At 37.5% G+C, this 25029-nt stretch overlaps 1 protein-coding gene across 1 annotated transcript in view; it reads left to right on the forward strand.

Annotated features, from left to right (window-relative positions):
- The window catches only part of EMB (embigin), a 46422-nt gene extending 25778 nt beyond the window's left edge, over window positions 1-20644 (forward strand). Inside the window, exons 6-12 of the mRNA XM_047865103.1 lie at window positions 4657-4840; window positions 5073-5161; window positions 13241-13368; window positions 15547-15826; window positions 16851-16884; window positions 19593-19647; window positions 20230-20644. Of these exons, the coding sequence (XP_047721059.1) occupies window positions 4657-4840; window positions 5073-5161; window positions 13241-13368; window positions 15547-15826; window positions 16851-16884; window positions 19593-19647; window positions 20230-20247 (788 nt within the window). The 3' untranslated portion in view covers window positions 20248-20644. The remainder of the gene's footprint in view (window positions 1-4656; window positions 4841-5072; window positions 5162-13240; window positions 13369-15546; window positions 15827-16850; window positions 16885-19592; window positions 19648-20229) is intronic.
- The last annotated feature ends 4385 nt before the right edge of the window (window positions 20645-25029 follow it).

The following is a 25029-nucleotide window of genomic DNA, read 5'->3' on the forward strand; positions in this document are numbered from 1 at the left end:
CCTCATTGACATCTACGGTAAAATAAAGAAGAGCCCTATATTTCCTATCTCTGCCCCAGTCAGAATTGTCCCATTTTACCAGTTTTTTTATGTTGTGGTACATTTAACTCTTGCAAATAAAAGTTACTGCTTTTCAAGCATGTTTGGAAACACTGTCTTATGCAAGAAATTTCAATTTGCCTTTTCCACTTTTTTTTCTATAGAAGAACAAAGTAGACTTTTATTTTGAGTGATATGATTCCTAAATAGACCCATTAAGGTCCTACTGTTGTCATTTCTCTGAAGATTTCAAATTGCTTAAATGTCCATATACTTAAAAACTTTTAATTATGAAAATAAAAGAGAATTAGGAAAATAAGAGACAGATGTAAATTACCATTTGACTTTAAGAACAGCCTTTTAAAAATATAGTTCAGAAATTGAGCAATTGGGTATAGTCTTAGAAATGCTGATTTCATGGATGTTTTTGCAACACTCCAAAATAGCAGAAATACATTGCAGTTGTGGTTTTGGGGAAGTTGAAACATTGTCCATTGAGTTCAATGGACATATTAGTTTGTTGGCTAACTACAAAATAGAGGCAAAACTTTTTACATATTTTTGATCTTCTGATAGGAAAGCAAGGTGCAGAAGCTTCTGCGAAGTATTACAAGAAGCAGGGAGGTGACAAGGAAGGCTGAGAAACTGGCCTGACACAAAGAAAGGCTACACGCATTCAGTTGAAAGTGTGAATGTTTAAAGTATGTTGATCACACCATCTGTCATCACATTGCTATGTTGCTGCATTATAAGTTTATTTCAACTTTTATTCATATTTTCTTTCATTTAAGATCGCAGTTTAATAGTTTGAAAGTGATGAGGAAGCGCATTCCATTATCATAAGAATTTCGTATCTTTGAGAGTCAGTACACATCATTGGTTGTAAGAATCCGAACCTGGCCACACCTAATTTTGTATTAACATCTGTCATTGTCTTGATATGTGATCTAGGGAAAGATGGGTAACCTTCCTTTGCCTCAGCTTCCTCATCTATGAAGTAGGAATGATAAAAATGGTACTTATGTCATAGAACTGCTATAAAGATGGAATGATGTGAAAAATACATAACTTTAGGTAACACATAGCTTTTGTTATATTCCCCAGTGAGATAAATGGTGAGAGGAAGTTAAGTGGGGGAATTATTCAGCAATTAATATATTACTAACATTTACCCCATGATAGCTCATTTAATTCTTTCTGCAGTCTCAGGAAATATGAATTGTGCCATTTTACAGATGCGGAAACTGAGGTGTCCAACATGAAGATACTTTGTATTGCCCTGTCAGCAACGTCAGGCAAGGAACCTGACACTGGGCTGCTGCCTTGTGAAATGGGGGTGAAAATTCATATTCTAACTTCCTAATGTTGGAAGGCTCCAATGAGCCACATCACTGAAAAGAGCGTGGTGTCCCGGAGTCACCTTCTGGAATGTAAAGGCCTCCTGCTAGGAGTGATAGTGCTGCCATGTCTTCTCACTAGTCCTCCCGCAAGATAGTCTGTCGTCAGCCCCACGAGGTGCCAGGGAAATAATGCAAGGGTCAAAATAGCCTTCTCTGGGTGCTCCGGCCTCTCGGGCCTCTGACAGCTCAATGGCCTGCAGCTCCAAGGCCTGGGACTCCTCATTCTGAGCAAGGGTGCCTTGCCAGCATAAACTCTGCTGAGCAGAGGCCAGCAGTAATGACTGACACTCAGCTTAGCCCTGGGGAAAAGACTCACAGAAATCTCCAAAGACTTTGTCCCTGAAGCAACAAGTGAGCAGTTTTGCAGGATGTGAAAGAATTTTCAGTAGACATGCCTTGGACATTTTGACCTCCTGTGGCCCCTTCCTTCTCTGTAAGTTAAGATTTCCTGTCACTCAGCAGCAAGGAGATAAAGCAAACTGGCTCAGCTTTCTAAGGATCCCTGAAGGACCAGCAAAGACCATAACTGCTATGAGCAAATGCTGAAGAAATGCAGACCCCTCCAGATGGTAGCAGTCATTCAGTATTTGTCCTTCCATGGCTAGCTTAGTTCACTTGTGGTTGGTGTCCTTGGGGTCCATCCATGTTGTTGCATGTTGCCAATTTCCATCTCTTTGGGTGGAAATTGATTCCATCCATGACATATTTTGAGGGGAGTGTGTCCTGAATCACCTCAAAGGCATAAATTAAAAGTGGCTGGAGACAACTGGGCAACTATGATTTGCATTTCAGAGGTGGAATCAACTGAACTCTCCCATATGTGATTCAGTGTTGTGGGTCAGGGGAAGAGAAGGCTAATGCATCTCCCTTGGATATATTGAGTTTGAAGCACCTGCGGGATATCTAGGTTTAGATGCTCAGTAGACACCCAGAGCTATGGACATGGGGATCCAGAAGCAAGTCTGGAATGGAGCTAAGAGTTTTGTGAATAAAGGATATTAGAGATAATAGTTGAATCCAACATGGGAGTGTCAAATTGAAAAGGAAAGGGGCCAGAGAGCAAAGTCCCAAGGGATACCACATTTATGGGTAGTTGGAGGAGTTTGTGTGGCCAGCAAAGTATTAAAATCCTGAAATAGAAGCAAGGGAAAGAGAATTTCAAGGCGTATGTAGTCCCTGGCAATGGCTGATACTTGGGAGACATTAAATAAAACATGAGCTGTGAAAAGAGGTAGTCAGGTTAAACAACACCATTTTTAACCTATGGTAAAGCACTTTTTGTAATGTGGTAATAAGATACCAGAATATGCTATATTGGGTGAAGGCAGAGACTGTGTAGAGAACTCTTTTATGAAATTGACCAGTGAAGTAAATTTCTTCATTTGACAGAGACGGGACTAACTTTTAAGGGTACCCCAGAGCTAAAGGCGAATGAGGGACAGAAGACAGAAGCTTAGGACCGAATATAAAAAATCTTAAAACATTGTCTCATGCTTACTAGTACCTAGTCTTATTTTTGGTGTACTCAGAAAATGAGCCAAAACGTGTAAATTCCTTCAGTTTGTCTGACTCAGTTTTTTTCCCTGTATAACTGAATGTTGTTAAGATCTGTTTATACCTAGGTATTTTTGTTTTTGTTTTTGTTTTTTACTCAGCACTCTTGTAATTCCGAGAGCAGTTATTTCAAGCTTGTGCTCACCAAGCACCTCACACTACCTGTGCTAACTTTGCACCTGGTCATTGCTTAAGGAAGCATTTCTGTAAAGTTTTAAGTGGAATTAAAAGTTATGTTACGCTACTTAGGTTCTCTTTTTTCCTTTCCACATTTTTGGCTCTGCGTTCTGCTTTTAGTGATACCACGCTACTGAGCATGAGATTGAGAAACATGTTTATATAAGGCAGTGCCCTCCCACAAACACAACACTTTACTTCCCTTTAAGAGTAACCAGCACTACTCTGATTTTTATACAGTCACAGCCTTGGTTTTTAAAATTGTTTTATTACGCAGGTGTACATCCCTAAATATTATAGGTTGGTTTTAGTTCCTTTTCTAAAGGCGTGTTTTTAAAGTATCTTTTTATTTTTAGGTTCGTTTCTTTCCCTTTTCTAATTTATCAGTTGACAAAACCAGATCATTCGTCATGTAGAGCTTTCTCACACTCCAGATTTTGTTGATCATTTTCACGGGGTGCAGTGTAACATGTTTTTCCCATCCTCTATATTTCCTGTAAACTGGTAGATGGATCTAGAGACTTCGTTTCAGGACCCTCTCCCCCTTTATTTTATTTTATATTTTGGGACAAAAGTAGGTAGTGGGGTGTTTCTCCCCAAGGGACACACAATTGTGTGTTGGGGAGGGTTGCAGCAATTCATGCAAAATGCCCAGATCTGCGACATCATTGTGTCAGATTTCTAGAGTTTCTTCATTCATTTGCTGGATACCGATACATTCTTGTCAGAACTACAAAGAACATGATTCCTGAAAGGAGTCTCAACAGTTACTTCATTCTCTCCCTTAGGTTTCCTTTGTTTTTGCAGTTGGACTGTTTCTGTGCTATCAGCATAAAACACTCCTTTATACAGTGCTCATTCCCTATATCCTTGTCAGCTAGAGATTTTAAAATTAACATCATAGCCTTAGGCTTTTGCTATTCTGTCAATGTAACAAACCCTTTCTTCATCTGTGACAATGAAAAAGATTAATATAGGGAACCTAATCTATGTTGACAGAGGAATAATTCTTCAAAGGAATGTTACATTAAGAAACTATTGAGGCACCCGGGTGGCTCAGTCGGTCTGCGTCTGACTTTGGCTCATTTCATGGTCTCACAGTTCATGGGTTTGAGCCCCACATTGGGCTCTGTGCTGACAGTTCAGAACCTGGAGCCTGCTTCAGATTCTGTGTCTCCCTCTTTTTCTGCTCCTCCCCCACTCATTCTCTCTCTCTCTCTCTCTCTCTCTCTCTCTCTCTCTTTCTCTCTCTCTCTCAAAACTAAGTAAACATTAAAAAAAAAGGTTGATAGAGCATTGTTATTGATTACTTAAAACTGCTATATATATATATACATATACATATATATGTATATGTATATATATATATTGGGTCTATATGTATACATATATATGTATATATATGTATATGTATATATATATATTGGGTCTCCCCTAAGTGTAACTTTACAACTCTTTTTTCTTGGTTTTCTTTTGTGGCTAATAGAACATTCCAATGTACCGGTGGAAAAAAATATCACTTTAGAAAGACCTTCTAATATAGAACTCACATGCCAAATCACAATATCTAGGGGTGTGAATTCAGTAAATGTGACTTGGAAAAAAGGTGATGAACTACTTGAGAATTATCTCACCAATGCAACAGGATGCATCCTGTATGCCCAGTACATGTAAGTATATAAAATTTTAACCTGCATGGCTAGATGAAATTTGTTAACTTCTTAACATTTTTGCTGACTGGGCATTCTTTCCTTTGCTGTCTCTTGAAAGTTATGCTAATGTTCTATTTTGCATATTTACGGGACTGTTTCTATTTTAGAATTTTGACTGAATGCTAAGTCTTTTTCAGTTTGATCAAGAAGTGTTTTGAGAACTAAGTCTATATTAATAAATTCTCTTTAGGTTTACCATCATTAATAGCAAACAAATGGGAAGCTATTCTTGTTTCTTTGGAGGAGAAAAGGAACAAAGAGGTACATTTAACTTCAAAGGTCAGTACTAATAATTTATAGAGTGCTAATTTCAGCATTACATTTTTAAAATTCTAAATATCCAAATATTTAACTTATCATTAAAGCACTAAACATAATGAGCTGAGAGAAAATCATATGCTTTTCACTGAATCCTAAGTTGTGACCTTAAAAATGGAGCTTCCCAGTCTTCCCAGTGGTAGACTTTGTGTTTCCCAATCGACTTGCCATCCAGCCTCCCTCCCCTAGATTAAAGCACAAATTTTAGTTTGAAAGATTGGGGTGCCAGGTTATTTGCAAGTCATAACAGTCTCTTGAGTTCATTTATTTTTTCATTTGCTTAGCCCACTAAACTCAGAGCTTTTATACTATCCCTCTAGGTATCTGTTATTGCACCCCTGGACTGTGAGAATGCGATCTGGTGTTACGTATCTATCAGTGGCTCCAGGACTTAGGGGTTTCAGGGATCCATAACATTTAAAAATAATATGGAGATGCACAAAGGGTTGCCTGTTTTTGCTCTCCTCAAATAAGGACACACTCCAGAATACAATCCATAGTACTCTCCTGTGGTACAAACAAAGGAAAATCAGAGTATTGTACTTTTACTGTCATTAAACCAAAACCTTAAAGGTCTCAATCTCATAATAAAGACTGATCTTTGAGTTGGGTAATTATCTTCATGAAAAACCCCTATTTTGTGATGGATTCGTGAACCACAATGTCCATGCTGGTATTTGGGAAATGTGGTCTGTTGCCATATTCACTATTTTGGGCTTTGCTTTACATTAATTTCCCAGGGTACATGGGAAATTGTTCTCTACTTTTCCTGAAAATTTTGAAGTCTGGCTAGCTGCTCTGACAAAATATGGATAACATCTCCAAAGCCCCATCAATAGCAGAATGGCCTTCTTCAGTTATTGTCCTGATTTAAGATGGTTTGCTCCTACAGCCCTCCCTATATTCCCTCTATACTCACAGATTCGTTTCCTTCATGTGGTTTTGTAAATGTTCCTACTCGGTAAATGTAATAAATCCTTGTGTTCGTGCAATTTGGTCTCTGCAAAGGCAGAAACTATTACCATCCTTTGATTATTTGATCATGGACATTCTCTCTTAACCTCTTTTCCTCTGTTTGCTTAATTTAATTTAGTAAAGGATAGATACACTGTACATTTCCTTCTCTTATTCCCTTCCTTCCCTTGTCTTTGTCTTTCCTTCCTCTTCCCCCTACCCAGTCCCCTCTTCCCTTCCTTCCTTCCTTCCTAATGAGCTAAAAGAATATTAAACACATACGCATACACACAATCCTAGTAAACATTTTATTGAGTCTCCCTTCAAGGTGTAAAGAAATCCTATAGTTTTGAGGAAATACTCATCAAATCTTCAGGCTTAAAATGATTCCAGGAGATTCAGTTTTAAAAATTGCTTTTCCCCCCCTCCTAAATAGTACTGTTTTCTAAAAATATATACTAGTGGGGCGCCTGGGTGGCTCAGTTGGTTAAGCGTTGGACTTCAGCTCAGGTAGTGATCTCATGGTTTGTGAGTTTGAGCCCCGCATCAGGCTTTGTGCTCAGAGCCTGGAACCTGCTTCAGATTCTGTGTCTCCCTCTCTCTCTGTCTCTCCCCCACTCTCACTCTGTCTCTTTCTTTCTCTCTCAAAAATAAATAAACATTAAAAAAATAAAATAAAATAAATAAAAATATGTACTAGTAATGCCTGTTCAGAATTTAAATATTGAATATATTATACTTTTTCCTATCAGCTCTCTTATAATAAATTACTTAAATTATTATTTAGTAGTGATTTCTCCTGCCTCTAATGTGAAGATGAACAGAAGCATTTTACTTTTCAATGTGCCAATACACTTAATGCTGGGTATTCTTGGAGAAGGCCTCTGGATTCCATATCTGTTTTGTGATATCTAGGCTAATTCTGGCTGGTCTCCGGAGCACCAACACAAGGCCTAGGTTTGAAATCAAATGCTTGAGGAATGCATAAAGCCACTGAATATTTACTGTTTTTTTTCTTTTTATAGTATTCTTAAAGTAGTTTAGTTCAGTTTATTAGTCTTTAATGCCCACTTATCATTAATGTAACTTTTAAGTATCTACTGTATCCTGAAGTTATTTAGAAAATTAATAAGTTCGGGCTTTCCAGATCTTCTTTGGTAAAATAATAATTTCCTTTAATTCATCTAGATTGAATATTGCTTGGAGGAGAAATTGCATTTGATTACAATTTCAAGGCATCTGCAGAATAATTCATTCATATTAGTTATTATGTAGTTAGATCTGTAAGATACATATTTTTATAAATATCCTACTATATTATGTCTCCACATGGCTTGTTTGTGGTTCTTCCTAAGAAGAAGGGTTATTTTTCCTTAGCAATGCTACAGCTGAGTGTGGTTGAAAAGACTTTTTTATCCTCTATTTTAAATCCAGCCAAAAACGCATTCTGCTATTGACTATATGAGTCAACTATAGGGTATGTGCCTGAGTCCTCAGAACAGTTCATCCGCAAAATCCCTGCTTTGGCCTTTATGGGAGCAGGTTGGTTTATTACCACAAGACTGTAAAAAGGCTTCAACATCACTGATTAGTATAAAGCAAACTTTGTGTGTTTGGCTGTTGATGCCGGTACAGGCGAGAGAGCAAAGTCATCCTGGAAGCTTGCAAGTGCTAATATGTCAGTGATTACTTTTCCCTCAAGAAAGATGAATGAATGCTGGGCTATGGTGTTCCTCGGCAGTGGGTCAAGTATTCCGACATAGTTGCTGAAAACTTCTACGATATTCATTAATGTTAAAATCTCGTGGTAGAAAGATGCAGAAATTTGGTTGGTGAAGGACAAGTAATAGCACATAGAACTTTTTAGAAGTCATGGTGAGATTTTAATGGTACCAAATACTGCAAAACCTGTCTTGGAGTGGCCATCTGCCTTTGCTAGGAAGTTTCCAAGGAGTCAAAGTATGGAAGAGTAGCATAATAGAGTCAGTTGGAACTTCAGCTTCAAACCCTGGTGTTGAAGTCTAGTTAGCTATCTTCAACTATGGGAAAGGATCTTTTTCCTAGTTTGATAATATCTTAATGTCTTTGAGCCCAAAATGACACAAGCTGATTTTTTTCTAGTCCATGAATATGCAAATATAAATCTCTCACCTTACAACTCCATTGGGCTTTTACTGTCACCAGGTACATCCCAGACTGCATCTTATTAGACATGAGTTTGAATTAGCAATTTTGCCATCTTCAAACTTGGGATTCTTCCATTCCCAAGACTCTCACCTGTCCTGCTTTATCCAAAGTTTCAGAAGGTCAACAGAACACATTCGACTACTGTATCACTGTCCTTTGCATAAATATTTCCAAACATAAGTAGCAGCCCACAACCAACTGTGACCTCTGGAGAAGTTCAAACAAATTCATGTTTCCTGACCATAGTGCATTTTATTATTTAGATCCATACTGCTGTTATCAGCCATATAAAGCATAGCAGAGCAGTGGTTCATGTCCTCTTGGTCATGAGTCTAGGGGATAGTCAAGAAAACGAGGAGATGAAAAGAAAATAGAATTTTGCTTTTGTTTCCCTGTAGCATCACTAAGTCACTGCACAGTTAGTTGTCTGCTGTCTGTACCCTGATCTTAGCATTTCATTGGAATGATTTAGCAGCAGAGCTGTATGTTCCTCACCCAAACCTCATAAAATATCCCAGATTTTCTTGAAAATCCCCTTTGAGCTACCAGTCATGCTTTCCAACCCTGTGCCTCTTAGAGGCCTACTGAAAAACAGTGTTTTTCTGCCATGTTTCTTCCCCCAAATGTTGCCTTTCTTCTACTTTTGATTCTTAGCTTACAGGTAGATTTCAATATTTTGATATTATTTCAACACGGATTTTCCCAATAAAGCATGCCCTAATGAATTTCCAGAAAGAATCATGCTGAGGTTGAGAACCAGGAAAGGTATCTGGGATAGGAGATCAACAAACAAGGAAAGCAGAAACTGCCCTTGACTAGTGGCCAACACAACTGGTTTCAAAGTCTGCCTTCAAAGCAGTGTTTGTTTTGAGGCGAGCCTAGCCTAGCTCTAGAAGTAACTATAACAGAGCTGCACTACTGAAAAACAGTGCCAGATATATACATGTTGTACCTTTTCATGTGGAACTCAAGAAGTGTGGCTCTGCTTCATCTGAGATTTGGAAGGAGCCTCGTGGCTTCCGAAAAGAATCCTTATTTTAGCCAAGCTCAAATCTCTGCTTCATTTATAAGTCTTTAGTTGAGGCCTCACCTGAAGTAGGGTTGATCTTTCCAAGAGCTTCTGTGTTCTCATACTTCATTTAAGAATAAAGCCACACCAGGTGTTGGACATACTGGGATGAAGTATGATTAGGAAGTGATCTTGAATTGATAGATCGTGTTTTGTCAGAAGGCCCACAAATAACTTCATTCTCACTTGGTCCAGTCATTCCTTCTCACAGCAAAATCTCAAATAAGAAAATATACACAAAAAAGGGATGGTCAAGCAAAGTAACAGTTTGTTATTGGCCAGTCTTGGCCACAAATCTTGCTGAAATTCTTGGAAGCCTATGCCACATGGAAGGCTTCTCTTTTCTCAATTAGATTGTACTGACCTTGAACTAAAGCAGAGCCATATATTCCTTCTCAGCCCAAGGTCCATTTGGTCTTTACTACCAAGACAAGAGTATATAGCCTCCTGAGCCGGAAAAAAACATGCTGAGCATGAGGCTATGGTATTTATACCTCCAAATTTCTATCCCTGAAGAACAGGGCCTGATCAGTGCCCTGGACCATGACCAATACAGGATAATCCTCCTCTTTAGGACTGGGAAGCTGGAGGGCTGGATGGGAGAAGGGAACTTCTATTGAGGTCACCAGGGGCTTCAGTCCAGGCTTCTATAGCCACCAACTCCAGTGTCTAGTGAGGAAGCTGGATCTACCATAAGAAAAACAAAACAGAACAAAATGTCCTATGGTTCAGCATAATGTAGTCCTGTAACATCTTGACACTGAAAAGTATGGTCTTCTCAAGAATTAAAATATAGGTATATTACTATCAGGACAGATGGTCAATCTATTCTCTTAGATCCTAGAGTTGATTCAGTTTTCTTATATTGGTTATTTTCCTGCATTAGAGTGGGCTCTCCAGGTCTACGAATGAGCCTGGGGGGGTAGCCACAGACTTAGGACACTGAACAAAAGTGGTTTGACTTAATAGGACAGAACACTTATGCAAGGGACACACTCTACTTTTGTTTTTAAAAAGGCACATGGACAGCAATTATTCTGTGATTTAAAAATTTAGGTCATAGATTATGTTAAAGTATTTGTTGCTTTATTCTGCTTTTTCTTGTGAAAACTAGTGTGTGGTAGATGGGCCCTTTTCTTTTTGTTCTTAGATTATATGTAGTATGCAAAATTATTCCATATATTCTTCCTGCTCCGTATACTACATAGGTTTGGAAACAAATTTTCTTTCTTTCTTTTTCTTTTTTTAATGTTTATTTATTTTTGAGAGAGAGAGAGAGAGACAGAGTGTGGGGGGAGGGGGAGTGGAGAGAGAGGGAGACACAGAATCCGAAGCAGGCTTCAGGCTCTGAGCTGTCAGCACAGAGCCCGATGTGGGACTCGAACCCATGAACCGTGAGATCATGACCTGAGCTGAAGTCAGACGCTTAACTGACTGAGCCACCCAGGCACCCTGACAAGATTTTCTTTTTAACTTTTTAACCTTTGAACTAATTTCATTCAAAGGAACAGTAATGAGGCACTCTGATTTAATTGTTTTAATTTATACTGAAATTGTAATCTTTATACAAACAAAATCTTATTTAATTGCTTTCACCAAGTACTTGAATGTGTGTGTCAAGCAGTAGAATTTGTTTTACAGCTTCACTCAGTTGTTTAATGTATGTTATTAAAGGATGGATTGGTGCCATCACCCACATCTCAAAGCTACTGTTTCTACATTCTTTTGGGTCTTGTTTCCTGTGAATTCATCCCTTGAATTTTTCATTATTTTACTTTGCTAATCTCCTTTCTCACATGGGCTGGGTGGTCCATCAAGGACTCAGCTTGGAGGCTTTCCCCCATTTTGGAGTGTTTTTACAGGTCCCTACAGTTCTGAGATATATTCAGATGAATTTCCAGTTTTCTTTTTTTATTCTAAGTCTTATTCCTTCTCTGTCCAAAATGACTACATGACCTAGAAATCATCCTCGTACATAATGATAATCTATCCTAGTAAGCTGGCTAATGACCACTATGTAGTAAGGCCATGGGCATTACAACTTGTATGAAGGATCGGTTAAGAAAAGCAGAACTAGTCCACGATCAAAAGTTTGTGGTGTTTACTCTGTACCAAGGACTTTATGTGTTATGATCCCATACTTAATCCTTTACAACAACACTGCAGGATAGGTATGTCCTACCTATGTCCGCAACAGGAGTAACACTGAAACTGTAATTTTAATGTATGTATTTCCTGCACCCAAATCAATTCTTTGTCACATCATTGTCACATTGGGCTGACTTCCTTCAAACACTTAATGACTTGACCTTTGAAATGCACACATACTAACCACATATTAACTAAATATCCCTCAGCCTAATGGTGACCAATAAGGAGTGTGGGACACTAGTGGTCTCAGTCAAAGGAATGCACAGAGTATCTTCTCTGGCTAGGATGTCTTCAATCAAGATAGTCATATATACTCACCTCTCTCCTCTCTCAGGAGCACCCTAGTGGAACCTTACTAGGTTTTCATATACTATTAGTGGGTGATTATAAATTCAGATAGGCAGTTCACATCTTTGTTTAATGTAAAATTGTAGACCATTCAGTTTCATAAAAACATGTTTCCTTAGTTATGAGGAGCATGAGAACCATTGACTTATAGATTGCTCAGTTATCTTTCTTATGATTACTTAAAGCATTTATACTGTCATGGGTGACATATGTTCCTCTTATTTGCATCTCTTTTTTATTAGCAGTGCCTCATTCAACACTCTGCTGGTCAGCAGTCTTGATGAAGGAGAGGGTGATATGCACAATTGTATTTAGGCACAATTTAAACAATGAGGAATAAAGTAGACTCCCCACACCCATCATTGTAACATTAATCACCTAAGGACAGATTCTATAAAGAAAACCTATTCTCCAACCTATTTTTACCATTTCCCTGGCGATTATACAAGTTAGAATTTCTTTCCTAGTCATTACTAATTATTTTCCCCTTCCTCATCTTTACAATTCATACATCCAGCAAGTGCCCAGTTATCTTTTATACTTCCTGTTGCCAAACAAAAAAGGGAAGAACAACACAAAACCAAAAATCTGCTCAAATGAGTAAAAGAAAAAATAAATAAATAAAATTAATCTTTGTTGATCAGTCTACATCTCTAGTGTAAGTATATTCCATAATATATCCTTTGAGGTCAATAAGAAGAAACTGATTCCACCATGGAGCTGGTGGCTGTCTTTTTATTGCTTTGCTTATGTTCTTTTGTTTTAATTTTCTTTACCAAGTCATTCACGTCCTTAAAACTTAACATTTCTAAATTCAGTGTTCACTTTGATTCTGTTACCGGTGAGTAGTAAATTTCTTAGGAAATTTGTCCTACAAAACAGACAAAAACAGAAAAAGAGTCATAAATAGGGACATCAAACTGGTGGTTGCCAGAGGGGTGGGGCGTGGTGGGGAAAATGGGCAAAATGGGTAAAGGGAAGTAGGAGGTACAGGATTCCAGTTTCGGCGTGGAATGAAAGGTCCAGCATAGGGAATATAGTCTATGATACTGTAATAGTGTCGCATGGTGTTAGATGGTAACTACACATGTGGTAAGCATAACATATAGACTTATCTGATTGCTGTGTGATGTACACCTGAAGCTAATGTAATATTGTGTGTCATCTGTGCTCCAATTAAAAAATAAATGGTTTCACGTTGTATGAAGCTAAAATTACATAAAGCAAATTATATTAATGAGAAAATGAAAGAAAGGAGAATTTGTCCTCAACTTGAATGAGTTTTCTTATTCAAACTCTTTCAGTAACATGTTTTTCTAAATATTTCTTAGTCCCTGAGATTCATGGAAAAAACAAACCATTGATCACTTATGTGGGGGATTCAACTGTCTTGATGTGTAAATGTCAACATTGCTCTCCTTTACATTGGACCTGGTACCATAGTAATGGGAGTGTGCAGGTAAGATCGTATTTCTTTGATCTGAAGAAAACAAAATGGAAACTTTTATTTCATAAATAATAAGATTACCAGCAGAATCAGAATTTCCAGGACCATTTGTACTTCTATTATCTTACTATTCAATATGTATTCATGAAGAAGAACAGTGATAAATGCCGTTGTCATTGAATGTTTTTAGCATATTACGTTTTACATCTGAAGATACTCTTAATGTTTCATTAACTGGTACTTTGTTTCTTAGATTTAGCGACTTAATTTAAATTTTTTGAAAGGAAGTTATAATTCGCTTTTAGTTGATGAGTTTAGAAATGACCCTAACAAAAAGATTCTCTTCTCTTATCATCCCATGAAAGTATGCAGAAAAAGTAGACAGTTTTCTTTTTCAGCTTCTGTCTCTGGAAACATTTGTGATAGAATACAACACAGTGGCACCATTTGAGAAAAGAATAAAAATTTGGAAACTTAAACTTAGGTCTTGGGAGTGTCATTGGCCTTTCTTGGCCTTCTGGAATCCTAAGGGAAGCCAAAGACTTTACATTCCTGTTAAAGAATTAATGGCTGTTCAAAGAGCTGATAATAAGGAAAACATGAGCATTCAAAAAATCATTTCTCACTCTTTTTCTTCCTCCCAAATAGCCTCTAAGAGCAAGGAAATTTAGCACATTGTCCTCCAGGGGAACACCGTCTATTACTCTGCTACTAGTGAACAGTGAAATTAAAACAAGCTGTAATTCTAGGAGGGACAGCATGAGACAGTGTAGACCTTACAATGAAATACTAAATTCCTTCTTAGACAAAATTAATACTGCCATAGACTGTTGAAGAGAACCAGAGGAAGGACTTAAAAGGGAGAGTGTCTGATTCTGTGGTGGGTTTGATTTTTCAGAGAAAGCTCCAAGTCATTTAGGAGTAAATTTAAACCAGTCACATTTCTGCTTATCTTCTCAGTGGTGATTAGGAAAGGCAATCATTTTTTGTGTGTAAATATTTTTTTAAGTATGTAAATTTATAAAGATAAGTATCAATTGTAGTACTTGAAATATATAGCCTGATTTATTTATGTATATGGGATACTAGGCAAAAACTAACCTAAATCTGATGATATTAAACTCTCAGGATGTAGTCTGTGTCTCTCTTCATTTGCTATCGTAATTTTCTCTCAATTTGTCCTCAGCTAGGGTCATATTAGGATGTGAGGAAAGTGTAAGGAAGAGGGTGCAGGTCAAAACTTTAAGTCAAGTGTTCTTTTTCAAAGTGTAGACAAACCATCTGCATCAGGGTCATCCGGGGTGCCTGTTAAACATGGATTACTGTGATTCATCAGTCCTGAGTTAGAGAGGGTTTTGTTTGAACGTCACAGGCAGCTCTGTGCACAGGGAGCCAGGTTGCTAAAATTTTGGTGGGGTGGGGGGTGCGAATAATAAACTCACAGACGATTCTTTATCAGATAACCTCTAAGAATATTTGTATGCAGATTAGCACTTATCAAGCAGGGCAGTTGAGTGATAGTGCAGTGAAGGCATCAAAGGGCCTGAGAATAGATTTTAATTTAAACGGATTAAATAAATCAGCTCCACAGCAGTTTCGTATGGCTCTTTAGAGGCTGGGGAAAATCCAGTGAATCCCAGAAGCCGCCTTGCCTGATAAAGAAAGAAATTCAGATATGAGAAGACAGAACGTGTGCAGACAAGCACATTTACCAGACTCACAGAGGATTTCTACCCTTCCCTCTGTGTCAGCTTCAAAGGCCTGAAGATTTCACCCTCAGTTCCAGTCTGAGGACCTCCCGGTGCCAGGGGCCAGTAATCTTCCTTTATACAAATGATCAGATTTAATAGCTTCATTAATTCATTAAGTTCAATAGTTGATTTGATGTATGCCTGCTCTTGGGAGGGAGGAAGTACTTTAAACAGCTAGTTAGGGCTTAGAACATGTAACCCAGGTGGCTGGAATTTTTGTGTAATTTTAATTCTGATATTTACCCACGAGCACCTATACACTAGCTTCAAAGACTGAGTGCTTAGCACTTAAAATATCCCTTTCCTTTGCTACCTTTGGGAGAGAAAAATCTTGGACTCTGTTACTATGCCTTATACCTTTTGCTCAAACTAGATAATTGAGGATGTGTATCTTTTATGCAATATGATAGGAATGGCTTTTAATGTCTTCTCATGTTAGGTTCCTATTGATGTTCAAATGAGCGAGAAGTATGCGATCAATAGAACAAATGCTAATGAAACAAGGCTGAAGATAATGCAACTTACAGAGGACAATCAGGGATCTTACTGGTGCCATGCAGTATTCCAATTAGGCGAGAGTGAAGAGCGCATTCAACTTGTGGTGCTGAGTTACTTGGTGCCGCTCAAACCATTTCTTGGAATAGTTGTTGAGGTTGCTATTTTAGTGGCTGTTATTCTGCTTTGTGAAACATACACCCAAAAGAAAAAGAAGCACATAGGTAAGATTTCTTTTTTTTAGGTAATGTTCTCGCGTTATGACTTAATACATTATAGTGGCTTTAGAGTTTGGGGGAAATGTCTAACTTTTGTTATTTGGAGTGGTATTTATGCTAATATTAATGGTGAAAGTACTATGAATTTATACTGATAGACTTTCTGTTTCAACTTCCTAAAATATTTTAGTATGAAAATATACTTTTTTCCCCCTTTTTCTTTGGTGTTACTGGTACCTAAACACCAATTAGGTGATATGTGGTTTGGTACTAGAATATTAGAAAGTCCCATTGTAGCTTAACATAGAAGATCTCAAAGACTGTCTTTCAGTTAGATGACACATTTCAAAAATATTTTATCAAACATTCTGGAGTTCTTATAAAAGAGACATTTTCTGGTCAGTTTTCTATTTTTGCAGCATGTATCTTACAGATTACAGGTTGAGAAGCCAATGGTCCCCTAAGAAAATGTATCTTACATTCTATATACTTTTCTGATTTTGTACTAAATTTTTATTAACTTAAATAATTACAAATTAGTCAGCCTATTTTGAAAATCCCAGACACTAGACTATGCCTGATCAGAGATTGGAGGAGGAGCGCCTGGATGGCTCAGTCAGTTGAGCATCTGACTTCGGCTCATGTCATGATCTCACGGCTCGTGAGTTCGAGCCCCACATCCAGCTCTGTGTTGACAGCTCAGAGCCTGGAGTCTGCTTCAGATTCTGTGTCCCTCTCTCTCTCTGCCCCTCCCTCACTCATGCTCTGTCTCTCTCTGTCTCTCTCTCAAGAATAAATAAAACATTAAAAAAAATAAATTAAAAATTTTTTAAAATTGCAGTTGAGGTCTAGAGAGCAGGGAAAGGGGAGAACATGATCGATGTGCAAGTGTTTTGTGTGGTATATCTCTTTCATTCCAAAGAGAGAAAACTGCACAAATGTATTTTTAACTTGGGGAAAGTTGAATTCAACATACGTGATCCGTAAGAATAACAAACCAATCTTAATAAATTCTTCTTTTGCTACACAGATGATGGGAAAGAATTTGAACAAGTTGAACAGCTGTAAGTATTATTTTTTACAGATTAATTTTCACTTGAGTAAAATACAGACAAGTATGAAATTGAATATAAAAGTTTGCAGGTGAAAACAAAACCCACAAGTGTAACATTATGCAGGTGTTATTTTCTGTACACATCTGTGTTGTGGGGAGGCTTGCCTGCAAGGGAGCCTCCCCTCCTCCCTCCACCACTCACTTTTACCTCTCTGTGCTTCGGTTTTCTCCTCAACAAAATGGCTTTAATGATAGCATTTGTCATACAAGGCTTTTGGACCAAATGCTTAGCCTGGGCTTTGATGCACAGGGGTGTTCAATAACCATAAGGAAAGTAGTATTTCTCAAACTTGGCTATATCTTTGGTTACTTAGGATGCTCCTTAAAAATACAGTTGCTCAGGGGGCGCCTGGGTGGCTCAGTCAGTTAAGCGTCCGACTTCAGCTTGGGTCATGATCTCACAGTTTGTGAGTTGGAGCCCCGCATCGGGCTGTGTGCTGACAGCTCAGAGCCTGGAGCCTGCTTCCGATTCTGTGTCTCCCTCTCTCTCTGCCTCCCCCACTCACACCTGTCTCTCTCTCTGTCTCAAAAATAAACAAACATTAAAAAATTTTTTTAAAAATACCGTTGCTCAGACTTGAGCAGTTTGCTCCTAGATCAAAACCTCTGGGATTGGTGCCTGGGCATCTCCATTTGTCTAAAATGTCGATCACTGATTCTGATTCTCTGTCATGTTGAAAATCACTGGCCTAGAATTTTATTAGTCACTACTTTTTGAGAGAACACCTATTGTGCCACAGGTTCTCTTACAGCCCCTTTGTTGAGAGTCAAGCCTGAAGAGGGCAGAGAAGATTATCAGGAAAGTAGCTTAGTATGGCGAAGATGGGAGTTACTAGGTCCTCTAAACTGGAGGAGTGAACATGGAGTCCAGTGATAGATAGAGGTGCCCAAGTCTGGGATTCAAGATCTGAGTAACATAGCCAAGGGCTGGACCAGGAAAACGAGACCAGGTTAAAGCAGCTGATAGAAACCTAGGAAATGGAAGGCCTGAGCAAATGTGACCAATACAGAATGGCACTGAAGTTTATCTTTGTCAGCCGACACAAGTTCTGAGGTGTGGTCTATAGCCATGGTTAGAGATTGGGAGCGAGGTAGACCGCTGTCATTTAGATATTCGCAGACGTTATTCAGATAGTTCTTTTTACTCTGTTCACATATGGTCAGTAAAATAAATATGAACTTCTAAAGGATATGAAATAATTATATCAGGAGCTCTGTGCTCTATAACCACAGATAGGAAGAAAACAAAACAAAATAGTGTTGTCTTAGCATAAACACTTACAGTTGGAAGGAAGTTGCACCTCTTTCTGGAGAACTTGGATACCTTGTTTATACGGCTTTGAATGTTTTATCTTTTTGGTTCCCGTGTATTGATTCCCATTGTTATACTTGCAGTCATATAAAAACAAGACCATCATTCAGATACTTGAAACAGTTATAGACTTGCCTGAATTAAGTTCTTCCAGCTCAGCTGCCCCAGTGTTTCTAGCCATTCCCTTGTACTCACATTTGGAGGCTTTGTGGTTTGTGTAACACACACTCTGAAAGGATGACATCAGAAAAGCATGGAATAGACATCAATTCTCAATTTACTTTTCATTTATCTAGCTTACCCTGTTTAAAAAATATTCTTACAGTATTTTTGTCTAGAATACCCTAAGAATAATGTCAAACTGACTCAATCTATAGTATAATGATTAACTTTCTTTTCTTTTATGGATAATTGGGATAGTGTACATAATTTTCTCTACCCTGTCCTGCTCATCTCCAGTTTATTTCAGTATCTTTAATTTTAATACAAGGGTCAAGGGCACTTGAATTCATTTGCAGTAACTTTTACCAATGTTCTTTTAGAATTTTTAGTTTAGAATTATCATTACATTTTATATATAATGTTTATATGTTTAGATGCCAGGGAGAGTCATAGAGTTCCTTGATGAAAATAAATCTTAAAAACAGTACTAAGTGCGTAACATCAAAACAAGCTAATCACTTCATGTATTTCAATGAGGAGCTCATTCATTTATCTGATCCACTCATATGTTTAATGCATACACTCTCATCTACTCACCCCTCCCCCAAATTTTGCTTAGGTGGTTGAATTTATTGTCTGGTGGTAACAGCTTAATGAGCTCAGGCCTGCCCAAAAGACCTAGAAGGGTATTCTTATGCACTCTTGTTACCTTGTTTAGTCATTCTTGCCTTTAAGAATCTAAGCCTATATTTGTGGTCTTGCCCTGATGCACATCGGGTAGACAGAGAACCGTGTGTGACGTCTAATTGTAATAAACATGTTAGATTACAGCACCTGTCTCTTATGTGTTGGCTGAATTTCTGATTGGCTGTTATCTTGCAGGCCTCAAAACAGCACACAAGTTATAGTCATATACCCAAGTCCTCACTCATGTTGGGCGAGAAGCAGTTCTCCCTCTACATAAAATAAACGGGACTTGGTTACGGTCATCTATGGCAATAGTTCTTCTCTAAGCAATGGTATAAAAACAAAATCAACATTATGAGTAAAATGTTTTTAGGAAAAATGAATTGTCTGTATTGACCTTTTACATTTTAACCTGATGGCCACGGTATAGATGATGTACTGACTTGATTTTATGTAATGTAAATATCTAGTGGTTTTCTTTTTTGTTTTCTATACAGGAAATCAGACGATACCAATGGTGTAGAAAATAATGCCCCCAGGCACAGAAAAAATGTAAGTTACTTCCAAAGGATATTCCAAATAAAAGGAAAAACTCATATACACAGACTCTTATTCCAGCTACACTTTTTAGTTTCATACAAGACCTAATCATTTACTATGTGCTTGAATATGCTTGTTTACAATATTTTAGAAGAAAATTTATAGTTCTGCAAGAATAAATGACATCTTTTTTCTACCATAGAACATGCAGCAACAAACCTAAAAGTAAATCTGTTGCACTGTGTGTATATATATATATCACCACGGGCTAGCTAGTTCCTTTTACTACTTTTCATATAGTCTTATTTTTTTTTTTCTATCATAGTTTTCTGGATCTTCCTCTTTTATTCTCATATACTGCCATATATTTGGTGCTATGAACAAATCCATATTAGCTTATTTTCTTTACTGATTAGAATCCAAATTTTCATAGTTCATCAACATTTTTTCCACAGTATTTAGGATGGACACTGTTGGTTTTGGCAGTGGTTTGGATCACTCCTTGCTAGCACTTTTTGCTTTGCTAGAGTGATAAGTAGTTCTAGAATGATTAGGACATGCTAATTATGTTTCATTATGCTTTCTTTAACTCAGGAATCCGTGAGCCAATGAGAGCGAAATATCGTGTCAAGAGTCATGGGAACATGTGCAGTTTGTATTTCAGCTTTATTTATGCTTCCTATTAAGAACATCTGAATTTTTATTTTTGAAAGGCTGAAAAGTTTATGCAATATATTGCTCAGCAGTAGCTTTGTAATAATATATGTATGTGGGATCTAAAGATATATTTTCAGTCTGCAGTTATTTTTACATTAAAGCAAGGTAAATTATATTAAATATGTTCTATGAGCTATAACCTAGGATAATTAATTTCATCCTGGTCATCAAGGGATGCACAGAACAGATACCAGCAAAACCAGTTAATACTACACAGAACTAATGTCATTCAAGACCTGTTTATAACCAAAGAATTCATTAAAGAGAAAATCTTTGCCATTTGCCTTAAAAAGTTGTTTTTTTCGGGGCGCCTGGGTGGCGCAGTCGGTTAAGCGTCCGACTTCAGCCAGGTCACGATCTCGCGGTCCGTGAGTTCGAGCCCCGCGTCGGGCTCTGGGCTGATGGCTCAGAGCCTGGAGCCTGTTTCCGATTCTGTGTCTCCCTCTCTCTCTGCCCCTCCCCCGTTCATGCTCTGTCTCTCTCTGTCCCAAAAATAAATAAACGTTGAAAAAAAAATTTAAAAAAAAAAAAAAAAAAAAAAAAAAAAAAAAAAAAAAAAGTTGTTTTTTTCTAATCATGCTTACTACGTATAGAAATATTTGTAATAATTTTCATGTAAGGTTCATCCTCTGTCACACTGGAAAAAAACCATCTTCACTAGGAAATGAATACTTTCTGCCTTCGCTAACAATTCACAATCGCCACAAGAAAAACATACTTTTCCTCCACAAATAGCAGTTTAAGGCAAGGAAATATAACCATATACTTGCCCCAAATCTCCCTTCACCACAAAAAAAGCCCATTTCCCAACCTTTGTTTCACTCCTCTCCACTGCTTTCAGACACCAGGCAAAAGTGACTCTTAGTCTTTATGTGGAGCATTTTTTAAATGCCATGGGTTTGGGATTTCGTAAGTTACACCTGGGCTGATGCTGTAGGATATAGGTCCATATAGTCATAATATAGCACTGCTACAGGGTTCTGTAGAAGCACTGCTTCTGTGGTTCATGGTTTCCTGGTATCTTTGACTTGGTACCTGGTGCCCTGATACTCATGGGTAGCTAAATATCTAAAAAGGCTTTGCTAGTGCTTTCTAGTCATGATTCCTTTGTTTGAAACCCAGAGGTACTAAAGTATCTCTTCTCTGTTGTTGTAAATGCCGTAGACTTTTCTTCAAAATTAGAATGGTTCCGATGGTGTGTATAACTGAAATATTTCATAAAATCACTTTAACTAAATCAAATGAAATAGATCATGAAAAATTGTCAGTGGCTTTGAGTGGACTATTAAAATCATACTGCAGAATACTAGACTGTGTTGAAGACGATGGTGTGAAGCCTCAGTGTCCCTAGTGCTGGTGGGTCCAGTATAGCAGCCATCAGAACAAGCAGAAGCCAAGAGGGAAGAGTTGGGATGGTGACAAGAAACCCATGATTTTTGGTGACTAGGAGACTCACATTTGGAGAAGAGGAGTACAGTGATTTGTAATAATAATAATAATAATAATAATAATAATAATAACAACTTCTAGAAATTTACATTGTGTCCTGGCTGAGAAAATAATAAAATTGTGTTAATGAAAATTGGAGTTTATATGGCATCTTAACTAATGTTAAAAGTATGACTAATAGGAGTAATACACATAAAGTCGTGACTTAGAAGCTGCTCATTGTTTTGTTGCAGAGTATTTTGTGTAAAGAATGTTAACTACACATACACATTTTATTGAACTAGATATCCCTTAAGTAATGGCAGATTTTATTTCGTTCTTAGTCTCAGAGCCATAAGCCTTGCATTGTTTTGGTTTAATTCAGTATTTGATAAAATTCTCTTGGATGGTATCTATATGATGGCAGACAACCAATCAGGTCACTTAATTAATATAAACAATTTGAATTCAGTGAAAAATGAGACCTATTATTTGACTAAGTACAATTCAAAATGGTGTATTTATGATTGGCATATACAAAACATTTTGTAGCTCGTAGGCAGTACGCATCCTTACATTTTGCAACACTATTTAGGCTAAGATATTTTTCATGCGAGAAAAATTGCTGCCCCTTGGTAATCTGAAATATTTAAATAGTAAGTTGAATTTTTAAGGGTCAATGCTTGCTATTTTTCCTAGCAAAGGCAATTCATTTCAGTGACTTTAAGCAGAAAAAGTACTCAGAAAATTAAAGTTGAGTTTTGGCTTTTTAGATCCTCTCTGGAAGAACTTCTGGAAAATTACCTCAGACTCTTAGATTAAAAATGGAATGCTTCCATTAACTAACCTCATGTGGAAGATAGATGGATTAACTCATAATAACCAATTGTAAATTGGCTGAAAATTCTAAGTAAGCAGAAAAGCTGAAGTAGGAAAACTGCTCTATGTTTATATATTAGACATGTTGGGAAGTTCTATTAATCTTTCCAGCTAACAGGGTTTTGCAGAATAAGATTTAATGATGTCTTAAAATTCCCAGATACTTTCATATTCAGTTTATGCTCTAATGTAAATCTTCTCCCCCATTGTATCTGTCTCTTTTTTCTCAGCCTTTAGGTACTCAGGCCAAAACCCAGAGCTCATTATGACATTTTCTTCTCCTCTATTAACTAATACTCATTATTAATGAATCTGTTTCTTTACCCTTCTCAGTAGTTCACTCATCCACCCATTGCCTTCCCCACCCCACTCTCACCACTGCAGTAGCAAGGGCTTGGCTTTCCTTCTTCTGTCTCATCTTCTGTTAGTCCATTTTTTGTACTGCTGCCCGACTCATCTTTCTAAAACACAGATCTCGCTGTGCTAACTTAATATGGCAGCTTCCATTCGGCAGACTCACCTTTGATATTCCTTTTATTTTTTTTTTAAGTTTATTTGGAGAGAAACAGAGCATGTGCTCACGCACCTGTGTGTGCGGGGGAGTGGCAGAGAGGAAGGGAGAGAGAGAATCCCAGCGCAGAGCCCTACACAGGGCTTGAACTCACAAACTGTGGGATCATGACCTGAGCCGAAATCCAGAGCCGGAGATTCCACCGACTGAGCACCCAGGTGCCCATTTCTTAATACTGCCGTTTTCCAAGTTGCTAATCTCTCCCCAGTGTCTTGATTTAGCCTTTATATACAGAGATCCGGTGCAGAATGCTGTCCCCCACCCTGTGCTCCTTCCATGGACTGGCTCGAGTTTAGCTTTCAAAATTTTAATCTGATGTTATTTCCTGGTAGATCTTTCACACCCAGTGGAATATATACCATGTTATTTCATCAAATAACTCCACATTTCTTTGTGTTTATTACCCTGTAACATCTGTCTTCTTCCTGTGTCCTGTACCTAACCTACCACAGAGAGGGTGCATTAGAGATGTCACAAAATGTGTGTTGAATAGGTAAATGTATCAGTAAAAATCAATCAAATTTCATAAATTTGTAGTTATTTTTAGAACAGTCTAAATTGTAACATCAGAATTAAAACACATTATTTTGACAGAGATAAACAATGTTTTGAGTCAATGTTTGCTTCTATTACTTTGAAAACTACACAGTAATAGAGTCAAAAGCATCATCAGATTTTCATAATGTATTAATATCTAGTGAGTGAAGAGAGCTCTGATTCCTAAACTGCTATACAAGGTATGCCCCCTTCAATTTATTTAAAATTCCTATTGTCCTCTATTTTTCATGGACAGTTGGAATATTAACCCTATTTTTATCTTTTATTTTAATGAGATAATGTATTGAATTTAAATATAAACAACTTTAGCAATTATAGCCTTTGCATGGTGCTGTAGTGTCCCCTGCCCCCCCCCCCAACTCATTTCTCATTTCTCATTTCTCTTCCCCACCAATACCTTATAGTACTTTAGAGTATCTCGGAATCCCATTCAAAATTTTATCTTAAATAAAAATTTTTAAAGAAAGGTTTCGTTGTTTAGTTTTGATCACTGAAGATTTGTCTTTAATCAAATTCATGAAAGAAAAAAATGTCAGTTCCGCTCACTTATTCCCTAGGTCTTCATCTTTGAGGCATTTAAATAGATTTATACAAGATGGTTACTGAATATTTACTATACTTCCTTACAGAAAATGCACTTTTCTAATTGAAAAAGGCTATGCAGTCAGTGAATTAGGGGACTTATCCCTATTACCCTTGTTCATCTTCAGGTGGGAGTGAGTTCAAGTATGTGTTGCAGTATTAGTTAAAAGGCACAGGAGTGCCTGGGTGGCTCAATTGGTTAAGTGTCCAACTTCGGCTCAGGTCATGATCTCACAGTTCTGCATCAGGCTCTGTGCTGACAGCTCAGAGCCTGGAGCCTGCTTCGGATTCTGTGTCTCCCTCTCTCTCTGCCCCTCCCCCACTCAGGTTCGCTCTCTCTCTCTCTCAAAAATAAATAATAAACATTTAAAAAAAAGGCACAGTGACCTACTTAAAGCATGCTCTGAGTTAATATTTATTGGATGAATGAAAAATAGATGAATGACTCAATTATGTTGGAATCTTAAATTATACATATTTACATAATATCTACTTTGATTCTGATTAATTAACTTTGACTTTATCCTATCCAGAGAAAAAGAAAACTGAAACTGCCTATGTTCAATTCTGTGGTCCTTAGGAATGTATTTGCACTGAATCTAGATGGTCAATTACATGCCAAATTGAGTTCCTCATTAAGAATACATAAATTTCATTAA

The sequence above is a fragment of the Prionailurus viverrinus genome, chromosome A1 (genome assembly GCF_022837055.1).
Source record: "Prionailurus viverrinus isolate Anna chromosome A1, UM_Priviv_1.0, whole genome shotgun sequence".
NCBI classification, from domain to species: Eukaryota; Metazoa; Chordata; class Mammalia; order Carnivora; family Felidae; genus Prionailurus; species Prionailurus viverrinus.